At 33.2% G+C, this 26,823-nt stretch overlaps 1 protein-coding gene across 3 annotated transcripts in view; it reads left to right on the top strand.

The window, feature by feature from the left end:
* Window positions 1-26,823, top strand: part of LOC114326671 (transcription factor hamlet-like) — a 638,926-nt gene that overhangs the window by 341,103 nt on the left and 271,000 nt on the right. The window contains exon 1 of one of the 3 annotated variants that reach the window (XM_028275075.2): window positions 20,180-20,466. The exons of the other annotated variants lie outside the window; for them this stretch is intronic. Coding sequence (XP_028130876.2) covers window positions 20,445-20,466 — 22 coding nt within the window. The 5' untranslated portion in view covers window positions 20,180-20,444. Of the gene's footprint in view, window positions 1-20,179; window positions 20,467-26,823 lie in introns of those variants that run through there. 3 annotated transcript variants of the gene reach the window in all.

Genomic DNA, 26,823 nt, shown 5'->3' with positions numbered 1-26,823 from the left:
AAAATCGTTTGCAATGAAAAAATTATTTTTGTGAATTTGTTTCAAAAAAAAATTTAAACAATTTTTCGACCACGGCACCGCCCGGCACCCTGTGGATATGTTATAAGGCCCCCTTTTTGAGTAAGTTTGTGCAAAAAAATCTAATCGAAATAGTTCGCTAACGGGGGCCACGATACAGTTGGACTATAGCGCTAATTGTTAATAATTAAAAATAGCAGCTTTGTAATAAAATAATGACAAAAATCTCTTCAGGACCTTGAAGAAAGGATTTAAAACTTGATTTGGTCGCTGTTTGAATTTCATAATAGTAATTTTTAATCGAGATATTAAGCCTTGAAAATGGCCATTTTCGCATTTTTCAAATTTTTAATCGCATGTAACTCGACAACAATCAATTTTAGAGAAAAATGACAAGATACCTTTTTTGCTCAGAATGACCCAAATTATCTAAGAAAGTATTGTTCGCAATGAAAAAATTATTTTTGTGAATTTGTTTAAAAAGAGTTATTTATGAAACAGTTCGTGAAGTATGCTTTTTGCGAACTCACGCGATTTTTAGAGCACGAGCGACAACGGAGCGAGTGCTATACATCGCGTAAGTTCGCAAAAAGTACTTCACGCACAGTTTCATACAATATTTTATCTACGATAAACAAATAAAAAAACTGTAACTCTTCGTCACTGGAATTCATTTCTATTCTACAATTTTTAGAACTTTGACATTTAAAAATCCTAACTACTTTCAAACCACAAAACTGTCAAAAATGTTGTTGTAAGTCATTGCTCATATTGTCATCACCATGACAACGCTAAAGTTAAGGATATTTGATTATATGAAAGTGTGCCAAAAAACCCATTGAAAGTGTGCGAAAAAGTAAATCCCATTTAAAATACATTGTTACTTCACGCACACTTTAAACCCTTCACGCACTGCTATCTATAATGACAGTTTTCACAAACTAAAAACTTATACATAATATGACATAGAGTAGATAAAAATTGTTTAAACAATTTTTTGACCACGGCACCGCCCGGCACCCTGTGGATATGTTATAAGGACCTCTTTTTAAGTAAGTTTGGATAAAAAAATCGAATCGGAATAATTTCGCTAGCGGGGGCGACAACACACCCAGTCTATTTGTATTATAACTAGAAAATTTATGAAGAATATCGAAAGCTCAAAAAAGTAACGAGAATCTTTTTATAAACGGAATCAATGTCGAAAGGGTAGATCAATATGCATATCTTGGAACAATGAACAACTCCACAAATGATTACTTCGAGGAAATTAAAATCATAGTAGAAAAGGCTAGAGCAAATTTAAAAAAAAATTGAGTAAAATGCTCTGCACAAGAGATTTAAAGTTGGAGCTAAGAGTAAGGTGCTATGTTTTCTCGACTTTGTTTTATGGAGTGGAAACTTGGACCTTGAATGTGGCATCAATAAAAAAGCTGGGATCATTCGAGCTGTTGGTGTACAGAAGTATTTTGACAACATCGTGGACAGAACACGTAACAAATAAATCGATAGGTTCTGAGAAAGATGAATAAAGAAATGGAAATCGTAAATACCATCAATGCAAGCAAATTGCAATATTTCGGACATATTACACGTGGAGAGAGATACGACCTGCTCCAATTGATTATGCAGAAAAAGATTCAATAAAAAATAAGCATAGGGAGAAGCATAATATCGTGGCTGCGCAACCTGAGAGAATGGTATAGATGTACATCAAATGAACTTTTCAGAGCAGCAGTATCTAACGTTCGAATAGCTCTGACCTCTGCTGACCATTGCTGACCTCTGACACGGAAATGGCATTTGAATAAGAAGAAGATGGGCAGTTTAGTTTCTTTGTTACTGTCTTTCAAGTGGACCGATTTCAAGTTGTCACGCTATATTTCCAAATTTTGGTTGCAATTGCAGATTTTATTGGTATTCTTTTGGTTTTAGTTAAGTAGGTTTAGAGAGTTATCTTATTGATAAATAGAAACAATAGTGTTCAATTCAGAACAACATTAAGAAACAATAGTGTTCTACTTTATATATGAAATTTAAAGAAAGCTACTGCTTTGATATCAGTTTCCAATAATGACAAACTATAAAAGATTCAAAGTCTTAGAAAGGTCGCAGGTAAATTAAATTATTAACTACCTGATATCATTTACGTGACAGCATTAGATAAAAAAGCGATTCGTGACTTATCTAAAGAGAACAAACACAACATGACAAAGGTGTTGTAGACAATTAAAATGATTTATATACCGATGATTGTAACTAGACTTTAATTACATTGGAAATATGACAAAACGAACACACTACATGTGTATAAGAAGGGGACATAATATTTTTCAATATAAGTGTTCTATGTTTTTAATAATCGGATGTAAAGATTAATTTATTTGTATACGTTGTTGGGGTAGCGGGTAGACAGGGGCAGCGGGTAGACACTCTTTACGATCCCGGTAAAGACAGGTCTGCTTCAGGGATGCGCCCCTGCCCTGCGTACGCGTGCTCGGCTTCTCGAAGAGAAGCGACTCCTAATCCCAAAATCCTACCCACCAACCCAAACTTACCCAAATCCTTCCCTCCTCAACCCGCACTGGACCAGCGTGAGGAGATAACGGTCCAAATCTTCAAGTCATACAAACATATAGCAGAAAAAAGAAAAGCCCCCAGTCCCCAGCATTTCCCAAAGTCTTGATCATGGCAGCGATTAAACAACTGACGGAAGAGGGGGTGCCAAGAATCCCTGGGCAGGGCCCGGCCCCTTCTTCTTCTTCTTTGAGTGCCTCTCCTATCGGAGATTGGATATTATTAGGGAGATTCTAATTTTATTTACTGCTGTTTTGAACAATTCGTTAGTGGTACAGCCAAACCACTCTCTCAAATTTCTCATCCAGGACATTCTTCTACGGCCTGGATTTCTTCGTCCTTGGATTTTTCCTTGCATTATATTTTGTAGGAATGTGTACTTTTGTCCCCTCATCAGGTGGCCTAAGTATTCAAGTTTTCTCTTTTTTATATTCAGTAGAACTTCTGGCTCGTTATTTATTCTGCGTATTACTTCTTCATTTGTAATTTTATCCACCCAACTTATTGTTAGTATACAGCGGTAGCACCACATCTCAAAGCTTTCAAGATTTTTAATATTCCTCTGTTTAAGAGTCCATGACTCAACACCGTAGAGCAAAGTACTGAATACATAGCATTTTAACATTCTAGTTCGTAGATGAATACTAATATCACGATTACAAAATAATTTTTTCATTTTTATAAAAGTAGACCTGGCAATTTCAATACGTCTTTTTATCTCGTGATTTTGGTCACCTGTTTCATTGATAAGGGTTCCCAAGTATTTGTATTCGTTTACTTTTTCAAGTTGGGTACCGTTTATTGTGATACTAGTGTCATTTATTGGATTCTTACAGAAGGTCATATATTTGGTTTTTTTGACGTTCATCCTTATGTCGTAGTTATTACATATCTCATTCATACTTTCAACTAGATGTTGTAGATCTTGCGCTGTTCTTGCCATTATCACAGTATCGTCAGCATATCGAATGTTATTGATAACTTCTTCATTGACTATTATCCCTTCGTTTGCATATGAGAGAGCTTCTTGGCATATTTGTTCGCTGTAGATATTAAACAAGAGCGGTGACAATATACAACCCTGTCGTACCCCTCTACGTATTTCTATTTCGTCCGATGTTTGGTCTTCTATTTTTATATTAGCTCGCTGATTCCAGTACAGATTTAATATTATTTGTATGTCTCTGGTGTCAATGTTCTTACTCTCCAGGATTTCTTTGAGTTTACTGTGGCGAACTTTGTCAAAGGCCTTTTCACAGTCTATAAAGCAGGCGTGTACCTCTTGGTTAACATCTAGACATCTCTGTGTTAGAACGTTCAAGGCAAAGAGAGCATCCCTTGTACCTAATCCTTTTCTGAATCCCATCTGTGTATCGTTAACATCGATGTCTAGTTTTTGATAGATTCGGTTGTGGATGACTCTAAGAAATATTTTAAGCAGGTGACTCATCAAGGAGATTGTTCGATGATCTGAACATTGCATTGCCTTAGTTTTCTTTGGTATGGTGACAAACGTAGACAGCAACTATTCTTGCGGTATTATACCAGTACTGTATATTGTATTGAATATATGCAATATTATGGTTACGGATTTATCATTCAAAAGCTTCAGCAGTTCTGTAGGTATTTCATTAGGTCCCCGGCTACCACAAGATGACAATTTGTCTATGCTCTTACAATATTCGAACACTGATGGTGACGGACGACAATAGATTCCCAGAAATAGAAAATGAACTAAAGGATATAAAATGGGATATCCTGGGTATATGCGAAACCACAAGGAAAAGTGATAAGTATATAATATTAAAAAATAACACACATGTTATGCATAAAAATGGCGAATACACTGGAGTGGTATTCTTGGTAAAACAAAAGCCTCACACAGGGTATCGAAGAATTTAAGCCCATATCAGACAGCGTAGCATATCTTATCATCAGAATTAATAAAAGAACCACTCTGAAAGTGATCCAAGTATACCTACGCTCCAACCAAAAGTCACGATGAAGAAGAAGTAGAAATATTTTATGATGAAATAAGAACAGCTATAGAAACAAATAAAGCAAATTAAGAAATACTATTAGGAGATTTTAATGCTAAATTGGGCAAAAAAGAAGAAGATTAAGAACATTTAATTGGCAATTATGGCTATGGGAAAAGAAACGATAGAGGAGTAATGCTTCTCAATTTCATGAATGAACATAACATGTACTCCATAAACTCCTTTTTCAATAAAAACCAAGCAGAAAATGGACATGGATGAGCGCCGACAAAAAGACAAAGAATGAAATAGATTATATCTTAACGAAAAATAGAAACCTAGTAAAAGACGTATCGGTATTAAATCAGTTTGACCTAGGAAGCGACCATAGACTAATAAGAACAAAACTAGTAATAAACAAAAAACTAGAAAGAAAAAGAATACATGAAAAAAGATATAAATGGACATCTGAAGAAATAAAAAATAGTGAATTTAATAAAAAGATAATGCATGCATTAAATCAAGTTAACATGCAGAAGATAAACTCCAATGATATTGATGATTTGAATAAAATTATAACCGAAACAGTGAACAAAAGCATTCTGCAACTGAAAAAACCAAAAACAACACACAATGAATTAGACAATATTACAACAAATAGAAAAAAGGAAGATCTTAAATAAATCTAACAAAAAGGAACCGAAGAATATAGAGAACTTAATAGGCAGATTAGAAAAGGAATCAGAAAACAAAAAAGAAAAGAAGAAGAGAAATTAATAACAACAACAATTGAAAAAAATAAGAGTATGAAATGCCTCAGACCGACAATTGGGACCGTGCAAGTTCGGCAAAGCGACCCCTATTTCTTCGCTCTGTACTATTATTCGCACTTTTAATTATATTGGCCAATTATATTAGTCCTGGTTACTGGATAATTGTCAAGGCCATAGTCCAAAAAAATAGTAGGAAGAAAAAATAAGATTCAGGTTATGTTATGAAAACGTGAACAATTGTATGTAGTAAATAAAATTAGTTATTAAAATGTAGTACTGCACTCAAAACACAATTAATTAAATTACCTTTATATAATAATTGCATATCATATCAATATTGTGGAGCAATATATAATTTTTCTGCTTCAATGACAGAACGTATGAAATATACGTCAATTTGACAATTTCAATTGGCAATATGAATTATTTAAGATAGTTGCAATATTTCTCCGCGACTCGCGCACGGTCGTTTCTCGTTTCCCTTTCCAAGAACTTGCACACCGCGAATAGGACGACGTCAGATAATATCATTAATGGGAAAAGACGAAAATGAAATCACAACTAGAGAAAACTTACTGAAACGAATAGAAGAATTTTACACGGAACTCTACAGAACTCATCAACGAGATGATGAAATGAGACCAGCACGAAAATTAATAAAAAATGTTGGATCGGAAATAATGCCAAAAGTAACAATTTCAGAGATAACTACAGCATTGGAAAACATGAAGAGAAATAAAGCTGCAGGAGAAGATAGAATTACCACAGACATGGTATTAGAAGGAGGTAAGGAACTCATTGCAATTGTAACTAAGCTTATAGACAGTTGTTTAAACCAGGGCAAAGTCCCTAAGAGCTGGAACAACTCTAAAGTAATCTTATTACACAAGAAAGGTGATAATCGAAGGAAAGTTGGAAAACTACAGGCCCATCAGTCTACTGTCAGACCTGTTTAAAATACTCACCAAAGTCATAACTACCCGACTAACAAGGAAATTAGATGAATACCAACCGTATGAACAGGCAGGTTTTAGAAAAGGCTATTCAACTTCCGATCAGCTGTTAACAACACAAATATTAATACAAAAATGTAAAAAGATAAAGAAGAAAAAGAATAAGAAAAAGAAAAAAGTTCACAAGCCATTAATTTATATCTTGAACATCAAAAATATTTAAGGTATACCATTATTAGATACGTTTAGAACTTAGATTTTCAGATTTGATCAAAGATTGAAATATCTTATCATAGAATTCTACAACTTTGTTCATTAGTATCAATTCTGGTGTTTCCTGTCGTCCCGTATAAAAATATTGTATGGTTTTTCTATGATATACTGTATTTTTAAACAAAAAATAATTATTCACTTGCAAATAGTTCCTAAGGGTGAAATACTGGAATAATTCTTAAAATACACATACTGAAAATAAAACATAGGAACAATTTAAGCAATATAAGAGACGTTTTATCAGAACTTTATTAATTGAAATCATCACTCTCTTTATTTTTATGTATTTCTCTCTTGGATCATACCCATATCAATACTCTTTACTGAAATACCCTACCTAAGATTCTTCCCATAAATCTTCTTGAATGAAGATCTCTCAGGCACTTTCCGAATGTAGTAACAAAAAATGAATACGCTATAAGTTTATTAGCTCTTTAACATGCTTAAAGAGACGATTTTGTCTGTATTCTTTATCTTTGTCTTTATTTTTACGCTGGGTCTTCTTTTTCTTCATATGCTATCTCCTCTAAGAAGGTTGGCAACCATCATGGCAATTCGCATATTCGATACAGCTGCTCTAAAGAGATCATCAGAAGTGCAGTTAAACCAAGCTCTCAAATTGTTTAACCAGGAGATGCGTCTTCTTCCTCGACTCCTTCTACCCTGTATTCTTCCTTGTATTATTAACTGCAATAGGTTATAACGCTCGCCCCAGTCGCTCCTCATGAGATGTCCCCGATATTACAGGTTTTCAACCTTAATTGTATTTAAAACCTCTTTAATTTTCAACACCTTGACATTCGTGACTCGATCCACCCAACCTAATCATACTATATCCTTCTGTAGGCCCATAACTCGAAGGCTTCTAATCTGTCCAAAACATCTTTCTTTAATGTCCAAGACTCCCAGCCATAAAATAATACAGAAACACGTGGAAACAATTCAGCAGAGACACTTGGTATCTCAGAAGTCTTATCTTTAAAAAAATTGTAATATCCCTGCTAGAGAATACTTTTTTAGTTTGTCGAAAGCATTTCTTGCCTGTCCTATTTTTGCTTTGCTTAAATCTCTTCTGCGTGTACTTATTATTTTCTGTAATTATTGTACCTAGATATTTGTATTTTCAACTTTTTTAATTTGTTCTCCATGTATGTACGCCGGGTCCTCTTCCATAATTACATTCCTCCATAAGTTTCTCTCTTGGGACATATCCGTATCAATCCTCTTTACCGAAATGTCCTACCTAAGCTTCTTCCATAGATCTTCTTTGATGACGATCTCTCAGTTGCTTTCCGAATGAAGTAACAAAAAAGGAATACGTTAAAAGCTTATTAGCTCTTAAACATGCTTAAAGACACTTTCTCATTCATTACATATTTCATTTTCTTCTTTCTGTATTTATTTTATATATAAATGTCATCTAGAAACTGTTATATTTTGTATAGTTTGTTTTAAAAACATTTTGACATACCTACTTTAATTTGAATAATTAAAAGTATTGCCGATATCTGCTCGATAGAAATTACGCCGTAATGATATGAGGAAGTTCTTAGAACAGTGATACTGTATCAGGTAATTGAATATTTATCACATAATCGTTAAGATCTATTTATGTATATTTTTCTTCTTTAACCAATATGAGAGGTCCACCTTGAGAGTTATAAATAGAAATCGCTATTTTTTTGGTGAGGAAGATTGGCCATTATAACGTTCAAACTAGGTTTTACAAAAGTCAGTGTAACGAAAAACCACTTTTCAAAAACATCGCACTCATACTTTCCAGAGTTGGTCTGTGCCCACTGAACTGGCAAGTACCTAGTATTTTCGAGCAGGGAAGCATGTTGCCCTTTAGGCATGCATTCTATTATATCTAACAACATCGACTTGTAGTCAATAGAATATATTCTATTAATATATGTAAACCATATATTATGGGGTTACCACTTTAAATAGTGTGCTAGTTTCAAACTACTCTCCAGAATGCACTGAAGATGTTCTGAATTAGAACGAAAACGTTTTGCAATCCATTTGGATGACTTTTTAGATAGTTTTTAATAAACGATTTTATACCAGAATACAATTTGAAGTTTCTACTTCTGTATGAGTTTTTTAAACTATGGTATACAATCAACTATTGGGATTTTCCCATTGATTTCATTCAAAAGACTCTTCGTAAAGATATTGTGCAATTTCATCACGACTTCTTGTTCCAGGACATTTTCTGTTGTTACATGAATGGCATTTTTTACACCAATCTTCTACATTTCTACGACAATAATTGGTCCAGTAAAATCTCTCTCGAACCCTGAAAAGTATTATCTTGACTCATTAATGTCCACCAGAAAGGCTGCTATAAAATTTTTGCAACACATTTTTAATACGAGAATTTGGCAGTACCAAAACGTTATAACTACTCCATCGCGACTTTCCTACTTCCGACAGAACAGACCATTGGAAAGTTACAGAGATTCCCATTATACGTAGGCCCAGTACGCCTGTACATGTTTTTTTATTTCCTGCCAATAGGTCTTACTCCATTTTTAAGTTATTCTTGTTTTTAAGTCATTATCTTTCTGTTGCCGCTTTTTAGGGCTTTCCAGGAAAATGTGATCATTCATTTTCTCCTCTTTAACAGTGATCATCGGGAGACTAGTTTTTTGATTACATTCACTTTTTTTTCAAGCTGACACTGGATTTGAGCCTGTAATTTATTAAAGTATCTTAGAATTCTTGTAATATTGTTCATTAATTTAACACGTTCGCTCCTTCACCAATTTCTCGCATTTTTATTCCACATCGGAATGTGTACTTTGTATTATTTCAAGTTCTTTGGGACTTCGGCTTCGAGCTTCGTAAATGAGCCTTTTATATTGGGAGTCTATCTTGGTATTAAAAATGTCAACTCAGAATTACAGCCAGATATAAGCAAATCAGAAATAAAGAAAGCATTGAAAGAAATGAAAAACAACAAATTGCCTGGACAAGACGGAATAACTGCAGAGATGCTGAAATATGGTGGAAAAGTGGTAATTAATACTACCCATCCCCTTTTAACAAAATGTTAAAAGAAAAAAGAATATCAAACAACTGGAAGGAATCCGTAACCATTAAGCTACACAAGAAAGGGGACAAAGCAGATATAAAAAACTACCGTCTTACAACACTCGTCAATGTAAGTAACGTCTTGTATAAGCTCCTAACAAAAATTTTAACCAATAGATTGACGACAAAATGAATACCACATTCCCATATATATAGCGTTCATGGATTTCGAAAATGCTTTTGACAGTGTCGAACATTGGGCAGTGAAAAGTTCTTTGATTAACAGCACACTCAAAAAAATTTAGTTCGTAATATTGATTAACAGTGATTATTGAATAGTATTTCGTTCTCACAACAATTTAATTTGTTGTTTCAACGAACTTTTAGACATTGACGAATGTACTTGGTTATTGTCACAATGATTGAATAATAATTGTGAGAATAACTAGAGTACATTAATCAATAACACTCAATTTATTCAGCCAATAACTTAGTTTCGTATATTTAATAAATACTGTTAATTCTGGCAGCAACTCACGTTCTTGATTTCGTAGATGACAAGCAATTACCTTGGTTTATCGTGACAACGTACCGATTTCATTAAAACAATGTACAAATGTTGTTAATATAGAGTAATATATGATTATTGAATAGATGTACACTGATTGTTGTGCCAACGAATGAATTAATCAATCTACTACTGCCTTTAATTCCCACAATCAATGCGTTAATTGTGACAATAATCGTGGTTGTTGAGACAATAAATGTTTTGCTTCACCATTTGAAATGAAACGGCTTTTCCTTGAAAGTGCCGAATAATAATTGCATTTTGTTTCCAAGTGTAGTCCGTAGTAGAAGGAAGATAAGATATTACTTATTTTTTATATTTGAATAAAAGTAAGTTTTTCTGATAAGGTGAATACGGGAGAACATTCTAATTAAAAATAAACTTGTCAGTGTCTTATGTTTGTAAGTGTTTACTTTTAATATTGTCTTGTGATGTTATTTATAAGATGAACTGAAAATGAATTTTCGAATCCTGAATGAAAAAATAATTAGTATTTTTGAAAATTTAAACGCAGAATAAAATATTACAGTATTATCGAGGGTCTGACGTCCCTGAGAACTTCTATAATGATTATTTTAATAAGTCACAGGGGTGAAAAAGAGAAAATTTAGTATGATTTTTTTATTTCAAATATACTATTCAAAAGAAACTTTTTGTTTATTCTAAGGGACTTTCAGCCCTCAGTAATAATGTAGTCTTTTATTCTGCGGTTAAATGTTTCAAAAATACTTATTAGTTTTCTCAGGATTTCAAAAAAATGAATGCGTTTAAAAATAATTCGATCGAAATTTTGCCCCTGCGCTCTCAAAAACGATTAAAGTGTTATAAATTTTTGAAATCACCATTTTAAATACTTTAAATGAGCTATCACATGATGTACTTTCCCATTAAAAAAATCCAAGTTACGCCTGTCACCTGAAGAGGTATCGTGTAAAGTTCGAAACATTGATGTTATAATATACTTTGATAATTTTAAAAATCGACCTGTCTGAGCGTTTTGCTTATGTGCTAAAAATAAATAAGTTAATAGGGGGGGGGGGGGAGTGTAACACTTATTCTAGTGCACTGTATAAGCGATATAATAATTATGAGAAATCACACAGTGTGAAGTCCTAAAGGTTAAGGACAAAAAAGGGGATTTAAAAAATTATTATTAATCGATTAATATCATACAAGCTAATGCATTCAGTAATTATTAATATAAAATACGTTCATAGTAGGAATGAGCGAAACTGATTGTAAGAATGAATAGAATTGCTTGTAAGAATAACCGCATTTATTGTGCCAATGAACGGAATTAATTGTAACAATAAACGGAAATAATTGTAGAATAAACGAAATACGTTAGGAGAAATAACACTGTTATTGGCACAACGAATGGTCTTCGTCGGTCAATTAACGACGTTGTTGTTTCAATAAATAGTGTTCGTTGACTCAATGAACAGAGTTCGTAATATCAATAAAGTGAGATTATGGTATACATAATGAAAGTTCATTGTTTCAATAAATAGTGTTCGTTGACTCAATTAACTGAGTTCGTAATATCAATAAAGTGATATTATGGTATACATAATGAATGTTCGTCCATTCAATAAACGTAATACATTGGCTCAACTAACGAAAATAATGAATTGATGAACATCGCTTTGTTGTTCCAATAAAACCAAGAATTGGACAAATTTTAAGAATTGCGTTTGTTGTCTGAATTAACATTTTTATTGATATTACGTACCTTTTTCGTTGAGTGCAGAATTGACCACATATATACAGACCTAATAGCCAATAAGTATATATAAAGAAGCCACAACAACAATTAAAGTATACGAAGGAACACAATCAATTCAAATAAATAGAGGCGTAAGACAGGGTGACACAATATCACCGAAACTTTTCAATCAGGCTCTGGAAGATATTTTTAAAAGATTAGAATGGCAAGAAAAAGGTAAAAAAATTTTGTGAACAACGCTTGAACCACCTAAGGTACGCTAATGGCATCATATTGATAACCGATAAAAAAGAAGAATTGTTTGAAGTGATGAAAGATCTGGACATAAAAGCCGGAAAGATAGGCCTTAATATGAATTATAGCAAGACCAAAATCATAACAAATACAGATGAGGACATCACATTGATGATCGGAAAAGATGAAATAGAACAAGTTTACGATTATATATATCTGGGTCAAATTATAAAATTTAACAAAGAAAACCAAACAGCAGAGATCAAAAGACGAGTTAAATTGGCATGGGCGGCATTTGGTAAATTAAGCTACATCCTACATCCTTAAAAACAAAAGATATCCACAACATCTTAAGACCAAGGTATACAATCAATGCCTACTCCCTGTTCTCACTTACGGTTCCCAAAAGTGGACGTTTACAAAAGCAAACATGGACAAGATCATAAAACGCAAAGAGCAATGAAAAGGCAAATGTTGCACATAAGACTAATGGACAAAAAGAGAAACGAGTGGATAAGAGAGCAAACCAAAGTTAAGGATGTTAGACAAGAAGTTTGAGATGAAGAAAATTAAAGTGGAGATTTGCCGAATACACTATTAGACAAAAAGAAGACCGATGGAACAAAATTCTCATAAACTGGAGACCGCGGGAATATAAACGAAGCAGAGGAAGGTCACAAATGAGATGGGCAGATGATGTCAAGAAGCACGTGGGCTCTAGGTGGATAACTGTAGCGACAGACAGAGAAGAATAAAAAAGATTGGGGAGGCCTATGTCCAAATATGGACCGAAGAAGGCTAATTAGATAGATATATCCTGGCGTTATCTAACGCATGGAAGATTGCCTATTGTTCTATGAAATCGAAAGCTTTGTTTAAGTAAACAAATGGCAACTGGACTGGAATTTTATATTCCTATACTACTAAAGTATGTTATCAATTATAACAGTAGTAAATTAAATATAAAATCCATATCGTCGTTCAAAAAGTTTTATTCAGGTCCTGTCGTCAAGCCGCCGATACCACGATGCTCTCCCGATGCTCCTACGAACTCCTATCGTCGTATTTTTCTGAGTGGATGGTGTATTAGGAATCGCTTAGAGTTTTTCCGGATCGATAATAAGTTCACGTTGATAATGTCCCCATAATAAACCGTAATAGCGCAGCTTGACTCTCAAAACTCCACGGAAAACGTCAGTAAAACTCAATTAATACTATCCCCAAGTACTTGAAGATTTTACGATTTAAAACTACATGGTGCTCTAGAAGTTAACATTTAAAACTTATTTGAGTATTACATTTGATGACTAAAAAATAGCTATTCAAATAATATGAAAAGCATTTGATGAAAAAATTAAGGTAAATGTTTTTATTTCTTTTGTTTTCGTATTTATGTTAACCCGTTAAAATCTGTCAGTCTGTTATGTTCAAGGTTGAATCATTTTTGGAAGGTATATCAAGTCGTTGAAACAAAAATCTAAGAATACCTAGATTCTCCATGCCAACTCTCACTACCTACAAGAACAGTCACACCAACGAAAGTTCGCGAAATTATAATAGGGTACCGAAGCTTTTCACCTCGCAATTTTTACAGAATGGATCGATTTGCTTGAAAATTTGAGAATGAGTAGTGGATAGTCCAAGGATCAAAATCTATATGATGTCGAACGTCGCTTTTACCATGGGGGTGGTTGCCACCCCATCTCGAGGGTGGAAATTTTTTATTATATTTTGACCGCAAAAGTTGATAATAACATTCATTCTAAGCAAAAAAATGTTCTACAGATTTTTTTGATAAAATTAATAGTTTTCGATTTATTCGCTAGGTATCGAAAGTGTTAGTTTTGTATAGAAAAAATCAATGTTTTTCGGTATACTCATTTACGATTACCCAATTTTTGCCGTAGAAATTTTTTTAAACCAAGTCCTTGGGAATTAAATAATCCACAATTTTATATTAAAACATTTTTTCGTATCTCTGATGCTAATCTTTCTACTCTGAAGAAAATTTTTTACCAAACTACAAAACTTCTAGAATCTATTAACAATATATAAATAAATAAGAATGAATAAGGCCAATGACTAAGAACACTGCTAACTTAGATTATTATGCTTACAATTGGATCTTTCCTTTTTTTCCAAAAAAATATATTGATTTTTTAACCGTAACTTTTTATTTTTTATCTTAGAAAGATTGGTAAAAAATAATTTCGTAGGTTTTCACAAGATCTATAAGTCTAATCTATAAGACTAATATTAAATCTTTTTAAAATCCTCAGTCTCAAAAAGAGGTGACTTTGAAAGAGTTGGTAAAGGTGGTTTTTGCATGTTATTACAATATTTAATTGTCAATAGCTCACTCAATTTTTGCGGAATTTTTTTATTGGAAATTAAATAAACAACAATTTCATATTTAAACTTTTTTCGTATCTCTGATGCTAATCTTGCTATTCTGAAGAAAAGGCCAATTTTTTTCCAAACTACAAAAATTCGTTATTCGCCTTTAACTCCATTTCTTTAAAAACTAATCATTCTAAGCCGGTCAAACTTCTAAAAGCTATTAATAATACATAAATAAAAAAGACCAAATATGGTAAATGACTAATTTTAATTAGGGTGGTGATTAGGGGGTTGTTTGCGATCACTTTTTCGCTGAAAAAAATGGGGACTGACATTCTTTTCATTATAAATCACTTATTTTTGAGCTAGTGACTTTTTTTTATTTCTTTTGACGAAGGGGGCTTACTGGGACCATTTCTTTCCTTAATATACACTGCTGATGTACCACAAATGGTTGATGTTTGACATACCTATGGCAACATTTGCAGATGACACTGCTATAATATCTACAGATACAGATTCAATAAGAGCCACTAAAAAATTACACAATCATAACAATATGCTAAAGAAATGGCTAGAGAAATGGAAAATTAGAATAAATCCAACAAAGTCTGCGCAGATAACATTTACAACTCGAAGAAACACCTGTCCGTCGGAAATTTAAACAATACCCCCATCTCCACCAAGAGCGCAGTTGAATATCTAGGACTTTCTTCTTCTCCTTCTTCTTCTTCTAATGGTGCTTCAACCCTTTGTGACTCTTGGCCTGCTTAACAATGTTATTCCATTCTGCCCTGTCGGATACTTTCTTTCGCCATTGCCCGATGTTCATGGTTTTAATATCCCCCTCTACGTCGTCTATCCATCTTTTACGGGGCCTTTCTCTTGTTCTATTTAATTGGGGGTTCCATCTCTGGATTACTTTTACAGCTCGATTATCTGGAATTCTTTCTAAGTAACCAAGCCAGCTTAGTCTTTGAGACTTTACAAATCTAACAATATCTGCGCTCTGCATTAGTTCATCCAGCTTGTAGTTCATTTTAATTCTCCACGAACCATCGCTGCAATGCGTTGGTCCAAATATCTTTCTTAGTATTTTGCGCTCAAATATTTTCAGTTGATTTTCATCAGTGGTTGAGATGGTCCACGTTTCACATCCATATGTGACCTAAGACTTTACCTCGATGGAAAATTAATCCAAAACAACCTATACAAATCAAAAGACGCCAACTGGAACTCAAAATCAGAAATATGGCCAGTAAGCAAAAAATCGTAGCTGTCAATTGACAATTAAAGAACAGTACTTAAGGTCACACTAACATACTTATCTGGACATACGTAATCGAATTATGGGGATGCAGGAAATCATCTAACGTGAAGATACTCCCAGACATTTTACTAAAAAATGCTGGGAACCATTACTGGTGCGTCGTGGTATGTTACAAATCACATTCCAAATGTAACGGAAACTCTTCAAACAGCCGATAGAAAGAAGATTGAAACGACTCTGGCCAGCAGACTTCCAAGTCATTTCCAGTGAATCATGAAGAGATGGTACCTGCTACAAGCCCTATTCTTACTTACAACTAATTTACTAATTACCCTATGTTAAGCAGATTGTAAATTGCAGTAAGTAAATAATACAAAAAATTGGAAAAAAACCTAATTGAAGAAGGTGAATTTGGTATTTAGGAATTTACCGGTGGTCGACAATTTAGCTATCAATTAATGTCAATTTAGTTACGTCATTTGTGAATTTTTGGTCATATAACTTTGTTTGTATAGGTTTGTTTGCAAACATTAAAAACAATCAATTTGTAGTGTTCAATGCTTAAAGATCAAAAATGTATTAATTTCATAAGGTACTTTAGTAGGTATACCTACAGATGTAAAATTGTACAGCGCGTTGCAATATTTTTACTTCCCGCATCGTGGTTACTGTCGTGAATATTTTAGAATAGTTAATACCCAAGTCCTATTTAGTTTTCTTTTAACATGGGCTACCATCACTCGGCCAGTCACAACAATTATATTATAAATCTAAAAAGAAAAACAAAACAAAACAGTAACAAGTAACATTATAGTGATAATATGAGTTAGGCGTTAAAGGTTTTAAGGTAGGAGTAAGACATGGACCCTCACTTGTCTAGAGACCCTTCAAGACGTCGCGTCGAAGAAATAGCCAAGCTTTTGCTAGAAGATGCGACCTTTTGCACATTTCGAATAGCGCAATGCTCAAAGTAGGGATGGGAAAAACCTACCGGTTTTAACCTAAAACCGGTTTTTTTACTTTGCAATAACCGGTTTTACTGGTTGTTTTTTTGTCCCGGTTGTAACCTGTTTTTTGTTTTTAAAGTAAAAACCGGTTATTAGGTTTTTACGGTGATTAGGATTAGGTTAGGTATTATTTTGGATCCCAATCATAATTATTATTCTTAAGTAATTATTCCAAACAAAACCATAATTCTAATTTTATTTTATAAATACAGAAGCAAACTGAAAGTGCAAACTCACATCAGCCAGAAACAATTAAGTTTTATTATAATAAAAATATTATTATATAAGACTAATAAGTCTCGAAACCGGTGGAGGTGCTTGCTGCACTCTCTGATAAGATTAAAATATGATGCGGTTGTATTTTCGTTTTGCAACCAAATTGAAAATGGTTATTTATTTTTGATTTTATTATAATATTTCGTTGAAAAGGTATTTGTAATCATAATATTTACATAAGAAGTGATCTGGTTGAAGTAGACCCAAACATCATCTATGTTTCACACTTGAACCTTGACATTGAAAGTGGGTGAATGACTTTTTCAGATTACCAAAGATAATGTTCTGACTATGAATATCGAATTACCGATTATGAATACAAATCTCCAAGCATTATCCTACGTTTTCAAAACGATGCACCCATACAAGAAATATTAAATGAGTTAAAATGTACCTATTATACAAATATATAAACGTGTTAAAAGAAATGCGTGATAAATTTTTTTTGATGGTAGGAAAAATAAAAGATAAATTGCATTATCCAATTTATTTTTAAGTAAAATATTTATGTTGATATTAGTTTTTTTTTTAAATACCATTTGAAAGAGTCTGGGAAATTTTTTATTAAGTTGAAATGGTTGGGTTAAATTGTATATTATTGCAATATGTATATATTAATCTTACGCTATATTATTTTAGATAATAATAATCAAAAAATATATAATAATAATAAAATAAAAAATAAATATAATAATTAATAGAATAAATGGTTTTATTAAAAATTGTGTTTTATTTATATTGACACTGATGTTCTTTCGATAGTACCTACTAATTTTGGTCATATTGATATGGAGTATCGAGTCGAGTGGAGTATCGCAAACTAAAGTGCATTGTCAATGTAACATTGTAACCTATTGGATTAAAAAACCGAAACCAATTTTTGGAAAAACCGGTTTTTTTGGCCGGTTATAACCGCCAGGTTAAACCGTAAAAAAAAAAAACCGTTATAACCGAAAACCGGTGTTTTGTCAAAAACCGCCATCCCTAGCTCAAAGGACACAAAATTATATTATGTATTAGGTTATTTTCGTTCATGGCTTTCAAAGTAGATTGACCCTTATAATTTGCTAACCACTTAAGTAGGAAAGAATAGTAGATATTCGTTGGCCTTCTGTTCTTCCATTGTATTCCACATCTAGGTAATCCATTTTAATGCTGTCGTATGCTCCTCGGAAGTCTAGAATGAGACTATTGAATTTCCATCCTTTAATTAGATTGTTTGATTAATATTTTTCACACATGGGAGATGCAGGACAACCATAAATTTATTTACAGTTGTTTGTTTTTTTCAAGTTTTTACGCCAAATTTAAAAATTCTTATATACTTTCTTCTTTCTTTCTCATAATCCTTAGTGCCCTTCAGGGCGTCGGATGTCGGGTTCCGCCTTTTATCCACTTCTTCCAATTGCTTCTATTGGTGGCCAGTTTCTTCATATCCCTCATACTGATGTGTCTCCTTTCACCTATATCTTGGATCTGGTTCATCCATGTCTTCCTCGGCCTTCCCTTTTTTCTTTTGTTTCCCATTTTGGCTTCATGTACCTTCTTTGTAAGTCTATTTTGCTCCATTCGTTGTATGTGTCCAAACCAGCTTAATTGTTTGTTTTCGATCTTCCTAATTATCGGTTCTTGTTCCAACTCTCTTCTTATATCTTCATTTCTGAATCTGTCAAACTTCGTAACTCCGGCTATTTTTCTCATGTATTTCATCTCCGTCGCGTTTATCATTGATTCATGTTTCTTTTGGACAATCCATGTTTCCGCCCCATATGAAATTCTTATATACACGATGTTTAATTTAAAGTTAACTGATTTCTGAATTTTTTGCAAAAACGGATCTGGATTTTGGTTCAAATTATGAATAAATTATATACGGGCACTGTAAGTACGGAATATGATTTGAAAATAAATATACAAAAACCAAGTAATGATCATCGATAGATACAGAAACAACTAAAGAGGGATAAAGATAAGAGGGTATGAAGTGATCCGACAATTACATTATCCTTATAGGGCTTTTCATTCACAGTCATTTGTTTCGAGCTTCTGTCAAATGTCGTGTAATCCGTGTATATTAATATTATACACAGATTATACAACACATGACAGAAGCTCGAAACAAATGACAATCGATGAAAAACCCTATTGGTTAATATGTTTAAAATTTACTAAGATATTTTGGACATATAACTACATAGACAAAGAGAAAGGTATGGAACGAATGACTGTTGAAAGCAATGTAGCAGTCGAATAAATCCAGAGAAAGATTTCCAGCACGATGGTTCCAGCAATTCTGAGGGTTTTACTGGAACAAGAACAATAATACCAAAATCTGATGTGATAGAACTAGAGTAACAAATTAAATTGTGTCAGGCAGGTACATGGTAAGACAATTTGAAAATGGATGTAACACAAATAAAAGATATCTACAGAGTTTAAGAAAAGATAAGCAGATTAAGAGAAGTGGATAAACTTGGGTGATACCGACATCCAGGAGTGAATGAATATTGGTTCAAAAACAAGATGAACGTCATCTGGTCAAGCTCTGCGTCGTATACTACTCAAAACAAATGCATCTGCTAGTTTAAATTCAAATGATGCCTTCTCGATAAGTATGTTTGTTTTTCCTGTATTAACTTACCAATGTCAATATATTTCTTTTTTAGCAACTTTAACTTTCTTTTTATAATATTGGTATGTAACAGGACTCTATTAAAATTAAAAACAATGAGACATAACCCATACACCATACATGCGGTTAAAACAAGAGACCTATAAGTTGACTGCAAACCTTATTTTTTTGCGTAATTTTAAATGACCTGAGAGAATTAACCATGTATTGTAATATGTACCTATGCATGGGGTTTGTAGGCACCCTGTATAAATATACCGTTTTATCAATAATAAATAGAACAGGTACATATTATAAAGGTTTACAGTTTGTTAACGGAGTGAGATAACGCTCTAATCTCGTTTCACAAGTCGAGCAACGCTCGATATACCTGCATCAAAAACACAAAGATACCCAGCACAGCATCTAGCATCTATACTATTTAAGTATTAAATAGAGGCCACCCCCACCACTAACGCGTCAATCTCTAACTTAATAAAGCTGTTATCAGCCTTGACGACAAACTGTCTTACCCCAAACACGATGGGCCGCTTTATCGAGGAGTGGGGCATTTATCCTGTGGGATAGACCATCCTACTCGCCCCTCCCTGAAACACGCCCCTATCAGGAAGCTCGATTTCCAGGAGCATCTTGATTGCAGTGTCGAAATAGATTTCGTGAATGATATGTTAACTCTGGCGTAAAATGTTTTTCTGTTGTTATGGTACTCAGTGGCTGTGTTGTGCTTAAATGATAACGGTTGCTTGTGATTTATGCTTTGATGGGTGACCTTAGTGATGCTGCACAAAAATATGACAGGTAAGGGAGTCTGTCAGTCGTTAATTAATTATTGCATAAAAATATACGATCTATTGTTTTCGAGAGTAGGATTAGAGGAGCATCTTTGCGCAAAATCAGAATCTAGTTTGGGAGTGCGATCTTTTACAAAATATTAATGAATTTAACTTTATTTAATTTTTAAACTGACCATACATTTTGTGTCAGTTATGCATAAATAAATTTAATACATTCAAATTTATTTAAATATTAAAATATTCAGTTATTTTTCATTCTAATTACTCAATAATTTATTATATAATTCACTATATGCCTACACAAGTTAAAATTATTTGGTAGGTACAAAAATCAATCAATATTTGCAAATATTTATAAAAAATTTAATTTTTGATATATATTTGCAAAATTCTGTGAAATATTTTGACTAGAAGTGAAAAAGCTAAAAATTTGAAAATCTAAATTAAATATTATATTAGATATAATTTACAATACACCAAAAAAAAGTTCAAGAGAAAAAAAAACGAAAATTTTGAATTAGCAAAGGACGGGTGATTATTAAGGATATATCTTTTTGCTATTCATACATTACTGATTTTTCTGTTGTATTTTTGCTGAAATTGAAATTAACAAGTGAATAAAGAAAGGTTGTTCATTATTGTCTTAAGTACCTACAAATAATTGCATTGTGACAGAAATGCTTTTGTTCTGAAAGTCAATCATTTCATTAGCGTTTCTTTGAAAAGACAATCAAATCGACTTTATTAAGTAACAAGACATTTACTCAACGCACACTACACATTAGACATTAGACTATCTGATTGCTAAGTCAACTGCACCATGACAATGGCTGTAGTTGTCGAGTCATTTGGGCTAAATAAAATTCAAAAAAGTAAATACTTTATGCTTCGCTGTAATAAAAACAATAGTTGTCAGATTTTAGTAGTTTTTAAGACTACCAAGACGCCGTGTCAAAGACACCTACCTTTACATATTTGAAGAAGATATGATATATAAACAATTGAAAAATAAAAGACTTACAGTTGGTTTTTTTATTATTTGGGCCACCGTTTTCGAGCTCTATATTTTCAGCCCATCCTCAGGTCCCCTATCAAAGGTTACATAATTATTAAAAAAGAAGAAATAACACAGTTTGTATAGATTTTTAAATAAAATTATTGCGAATATCAAGTTTATAATGAGTAAAATTTATATGGTGTATCATTTGTAACATTTAGACCAGCGGTTCTCAATCTGTGGTACATGTACCACTGGTGGTACATATCATTATTTGCGGTGGTACACAAAACGCAAAACTGTCAAAATCACCACTATTACAGTTAATTAGATTACCTATCTAGATAGGTAGTTATTTCAGTTAGGTGGTACCAAAAATATTAAAAAAAGTATTTTGTGGTACATGACTCAAAAAATTTGAGAACCACTGATTTAGACGGTAGGTATATACCTACTATGTAAGATACAATATCATTGCAGTAGGTAGACTATAGTTACATACCTTTTTGCTTGAAATTGCAATTCTTATGCCTTTGGTTTTATTTGTTTTAGATAACTGTCTCTTCAGCCTTAATTTTTTTTGCTATTTTTGTTGAAAAGTTCACTAACCTCATTCTTCTTGTTGTAGATCTGATGATGTGTTAATTCCGTTGTTGAAGTAGGCCGCCAGCTATTTTTCCACCCCTTTTGTGGTCTCCTCGGTAGTCGCTTATTGTACCAAGTTGTTTTCTTTCTAACACAATTTTTGCCATCCTGTGCTCCTCTATCCTATTTACATGATTCGACCATTGTCTTCGTCTTTGCTTGCCCTATCTCACTACATCTTGTATGCTGCATTGTTCCCTGATAATGTTGCTTCTTGATGTGATGTGATTCCTTTAATGGTACTTATTTGTCAAGATAACTTTATCTAAAAAAATATATATTTTTCTGAAAAATATGATAATTTTTGTTAAAAATTCAAGAATAAACTTAATGGAGTCAGGGCCTATTTTACCACTAGGCCAGTGAGGCACCTGCCTTGGGCCCGCATTTTAATGGGGCCCGGAAAGATCATCAAAAAATTTTTATTGCAATAAAACAACATAAATTTTCAAATTTGTCAACTGTGGTCTTAGAACCACATGAGACACACTTCGAAAATCTTTCTACGTATCATCCACAGTAGAATCAGAGATAAATGTGAAGAAGACCAGGATGAAACACAATTTGGCTTCAGAAATGGACTGGGAACCCGGGTCACACTCTTTGCACTAAATGTATTATTGTAGAAATGCCGAGATCAAAGGAAAGGCGTATTTGCTGTATTTATTGACTATGAGAAGGCCTTTGATCGAGTACATCACAAAATAATTAAAATATTAAAGGATTAAGGAGTTGATAGTCAAGATGTACGAATCATAGAAAAATTATACTGGCGTCAAACAGCGACAGCTTGCATAAAAAGAAAATCAACAGAAATATGCAAAATATAAAGAGATGTTAGACAGGGTTGTATACTGTCCCCACTGTTATTCAATTTATATTCAGATAGAATATTTAAAGAAGAGCTCCATATTTTGGAATGGGGTGTGAAAGTTAATGGAATTCTGATAAATACAATCAGATATGTAGACGATACAGCTATTTTAAGTGATGAAATAAATAGACTACAACACCTTTTAAATGTCATTGACACAGTGGTAAGAGAGTTTGGCCTAAACATAAACTGTTCAAAAACAAAATACGTGGTATTTAGCCGTTTGGCCCATCAAGATTCACAGTTATATGTTGATGGTCATATAATTCAAAGAGTACCCAGTTTTAAATATCTTGGTTGCCATATTACCGAACAACTAGATCCAGATAAAGAGATAAAGGACGCAGAGGAATTGGTAGAAAGCAGGCCTCTTGGTTGAAGAATATCCGGGAGTGGACAGGAATAAAGAAAGCAGAACAACAATTTAGAATAGCTCGAGACAGAGACAGTTTCGCCATGTTAATCGCCAACGTCAAGAGGACTTAATAGGGCAAGTTAAGAAGAAGAAGGTCTTAGAACAATTAAAAAATTTGATATCAATATAAACTAATTAACTTAATTAATATTATTATTAAATTATATTTAGGGGCCCGAAAATTATGTAGTGCCTCGGGCCTGATTTGAAGTAAAATAGGTTCTGAATGGAGTAAACGCGTATCTAATGATTAAAAATATTGTAATTTAAAAGTTTTCAAAAACAATCCAACTTTAAACATTTTTTTCTCCTACAGCTCCAGCTTCTTTAAAATATGTACAACTGAACTCAGATACCACTAAATAGTGCAATGATAGTACATTTAGTAATTATTCAAGTTACCGGAAATTAGTATACAACCAACTGCACGGTGTTCATAGTCAATATCAATTAAGGGGATTAGAAGTAAAAAGGTTTAAGTGCTCGATTCTAAAAATATGCTCGAATTACAGATTCGCATACTTAAATGGTATTGTAACTTGGTGGTAAAAGGATTCAAGTATATTTCGCCCTACAGTCGCCATTACATTTAATTTAATGAAAACAATTGCATTTGTAGTAAACGAGTTTAAGTGCGCTTGAATCATTTTACCACAAAACTATTTTTGGTATTCTGTAAAAACCTCATGTTAATACAGCATTAATTTAAAATAAATAAAAATATTAGATTTGTACCGAATTTTAGAGACTAATAATTATGCAAAAGTATTATGCAACGTGCCAGTTGTAGGTACGCTGTGGATAACAGCTGCGATAAAAATGACTAGTAATAGTTAAAATCTGCACTTGAACCGTTTTACCAGTAACATTTATCAACATCATGTATCGATTCAAGTACATTTTTTTAATAATTGAAAAAAAGCAAGGATATAAGTAGTAAGAGTATTAATATACCCTTATATTTTTATCATTTTATAGAACATTGTACCCTAGATATATTTTAGTTTGATGACTCCTAGAATTTATAAAACAACTTTGACGCTGTTAATCTCAGAACTAACACAACTACACTTAAACCCTTTTACCTCTGACCCCTCAATTGTATGTAATATTCATGATTAGTATCTCCTACTTTGAACAATGTAGTAGCAGCATTTAAATTTTAATATGTTTGTCCTTTGTCCAGTGTGTGTTATATGTTAGTTTTATCATTAATTAATTGTTGGCAAATATCTATGACATTCCGGGCCGGGATATCGTCCTAACATTTCCCTTGATGCCCTGAGAGCGAGAGTTAACTTGGACAAGATTTAATAAATTACAGTGCTCTATAACGGCATAACCAGGATGATCTTAAGGGGGGGGTTACAACTACTAGACACAAACCCCAACCCCTCCCCCTGTTTATGCCGCTGGTGCTCAATATCTGTCTTTTATTTTTCTAAAATTAATATCAATTCTAACTAAAACTATAAAATTATTCACATGAAGTTTATTAACAAAGTAAAACTACATCAATTAAAACAACAGTTTAGATAGATACCTACCTACCTATTTGTTTTTGGATTTTAGTTTTGTTTGGGCTTTGAATTGTTTTTTAGTTACAATTAGTATTTACAAATGAAAAGTTTTTAATCAAAATTAATAAATATACATTTCCATTATTCATAACCATTTTTTCCTCTTTTTTTTAAGCAATGAAATATACAACATAAAGTATTTCAGCTTTTAGTCAGGTGCGGTGGGAATTTTTGTGTTGTATGTTTTCAACAATGATTCTCTCAAGCTAAATGAATAGCTGAATGACTAATGACTATAGTCCAAGCCAAAACCCAAAAAAGATATAGCAAGGATTATGACAAGATATAAAGTTTGCTCATTTTCTGCTTAGAACAAATTCAGGGATATTGAGAATAAAAGAGCACATCTTGGTTATCTGGACCGGGGTTTTAAATATTTTTAAAAGAAACATATTCCAGAATGTCATTTAGCCACCCTCCCTCTCGACCTAAGAGATCTATTGTCGTTCATCCCTGGGTTAAAGTTGTCTTTTCAGCCTAGCCTTTTTCTTATTCTTCTTCGGCTTTTTTCGGTTATGAGTTCGCCGTTTTCTTCCTACAGAACACCTTATTCTCCCAAGTCACCTTTCTGAGGCCTCTATCTATCATAGCATTCCCTTTTTAAACTTTCTATCTAATAACAGATCTTCCTCTCCATCTTATTTAAGGTGGGTACTAGTCCAATGAAATTTTTTTGCCCGCCTGTGCTCTGGCATTCTTTGTACATGCCCATACCACTGTAGGTCTCTGTTTTCCAACTTATTTGTAATTAAGCATTCTTTCTAATTCAGTTCTGTTCCATATTTGCTTCGTTCTTATTCTATCCTCTCTGGTGATCTGTAGACATTTTTTATTTTATCAGTTAGAAATAGTCTAAACTTATATATCAATCGGTTTTAAAACGTCTTGCGACGTTGTCCTATGCCTAATTTCCATGACACTCTATCATCCCATTGGCCCTCTCTAAGATCTCTTGCGCTCATCGCCTTCGTTACTCCCTCCCTCCAAGATTTATTGGGTCTTCCTCTCTTTCTGCGGTTTGGTGGTACCCATTGCATAATTCTTTTAAAGAGTCTTGAGTTATCCATCCTCTGGACGTGTCCGTATCATATCAGCTGTTTTCTTTCTATGTCTGTTGTTAGAGAGCCGTCAACCCCCATTCTCTGTCTTATCTCATCATTACGTATTCTCTCTCTGCGTGACACTCCTACTGATCTTCTAAACGCGTCCATTTCTACTGCCTCCAGTTTTCTTCTGTTGTTTTCGGTTATTCGCCAAGTTTCTGCTCCGTACACAATAGACTGCTTTTAATAAGAGATTCGTAGATATTGTGTTTTCTTCTTTTTCCTATTTCATGACTCCACAGTACGCTGTTCAGACAACCTATTGTTTTTCTGGATTGTGTTATTCTTCTCTTTATTTCTTCATCTTTCCCCGTTGTGTCAAAAACGATTCCTAGGTATGTGTAATGGTCGCAGGGCATGATGATTTCATTATTTTCTAATGTGATGTTCGATAGTTCGGTACCTATTGGCAGGTATTTTGTTTTTTCTGTATTAATTTCTAGTCCCCACTTTCTATATTCTTCTTGTAATTTCCTTGCCATGTACTCTAGATCATCTTTATCGTTTGCTATAACAACCTGGCCATCAGCAAACTGCAATGTATATAAGCCAATCTCTCCAAGGTCTACGCCCATGCCTCTGCATTTTCGTTTCCACTCTTTCAATGCTTTTGCAACATATATTTTAAACAAGGTCGATGATACACAACACCCCTGACGTAGACCTTTATTGACCAGGAAGCTTTGCGATAATCTGTTTCCAGTTTTTATTTGTGATGTTGACCCTTCATACAAATTTCTTAAGGCT

Source organism: Diabrotica virgifera, chromosome 1 (genome assembly GCF_917563875.1).
Source record: "Diabrotica virgifera virgifera chromosome 1, PGI_DIABVI_V3a".
In the NCBI taxonomy this organism is placed as follows: Eukaryota; Metazoa; Arthropoda; class Insecta; order Coleoptera; family Chrysomelidae; genus Diabrotica; species Diabrotica virgifera.
The sequence above is the reverse complement of the archived record's forward strand: the minus strand, read 5'-3'. Positions and strand labels throughout refer to the sequence as shown.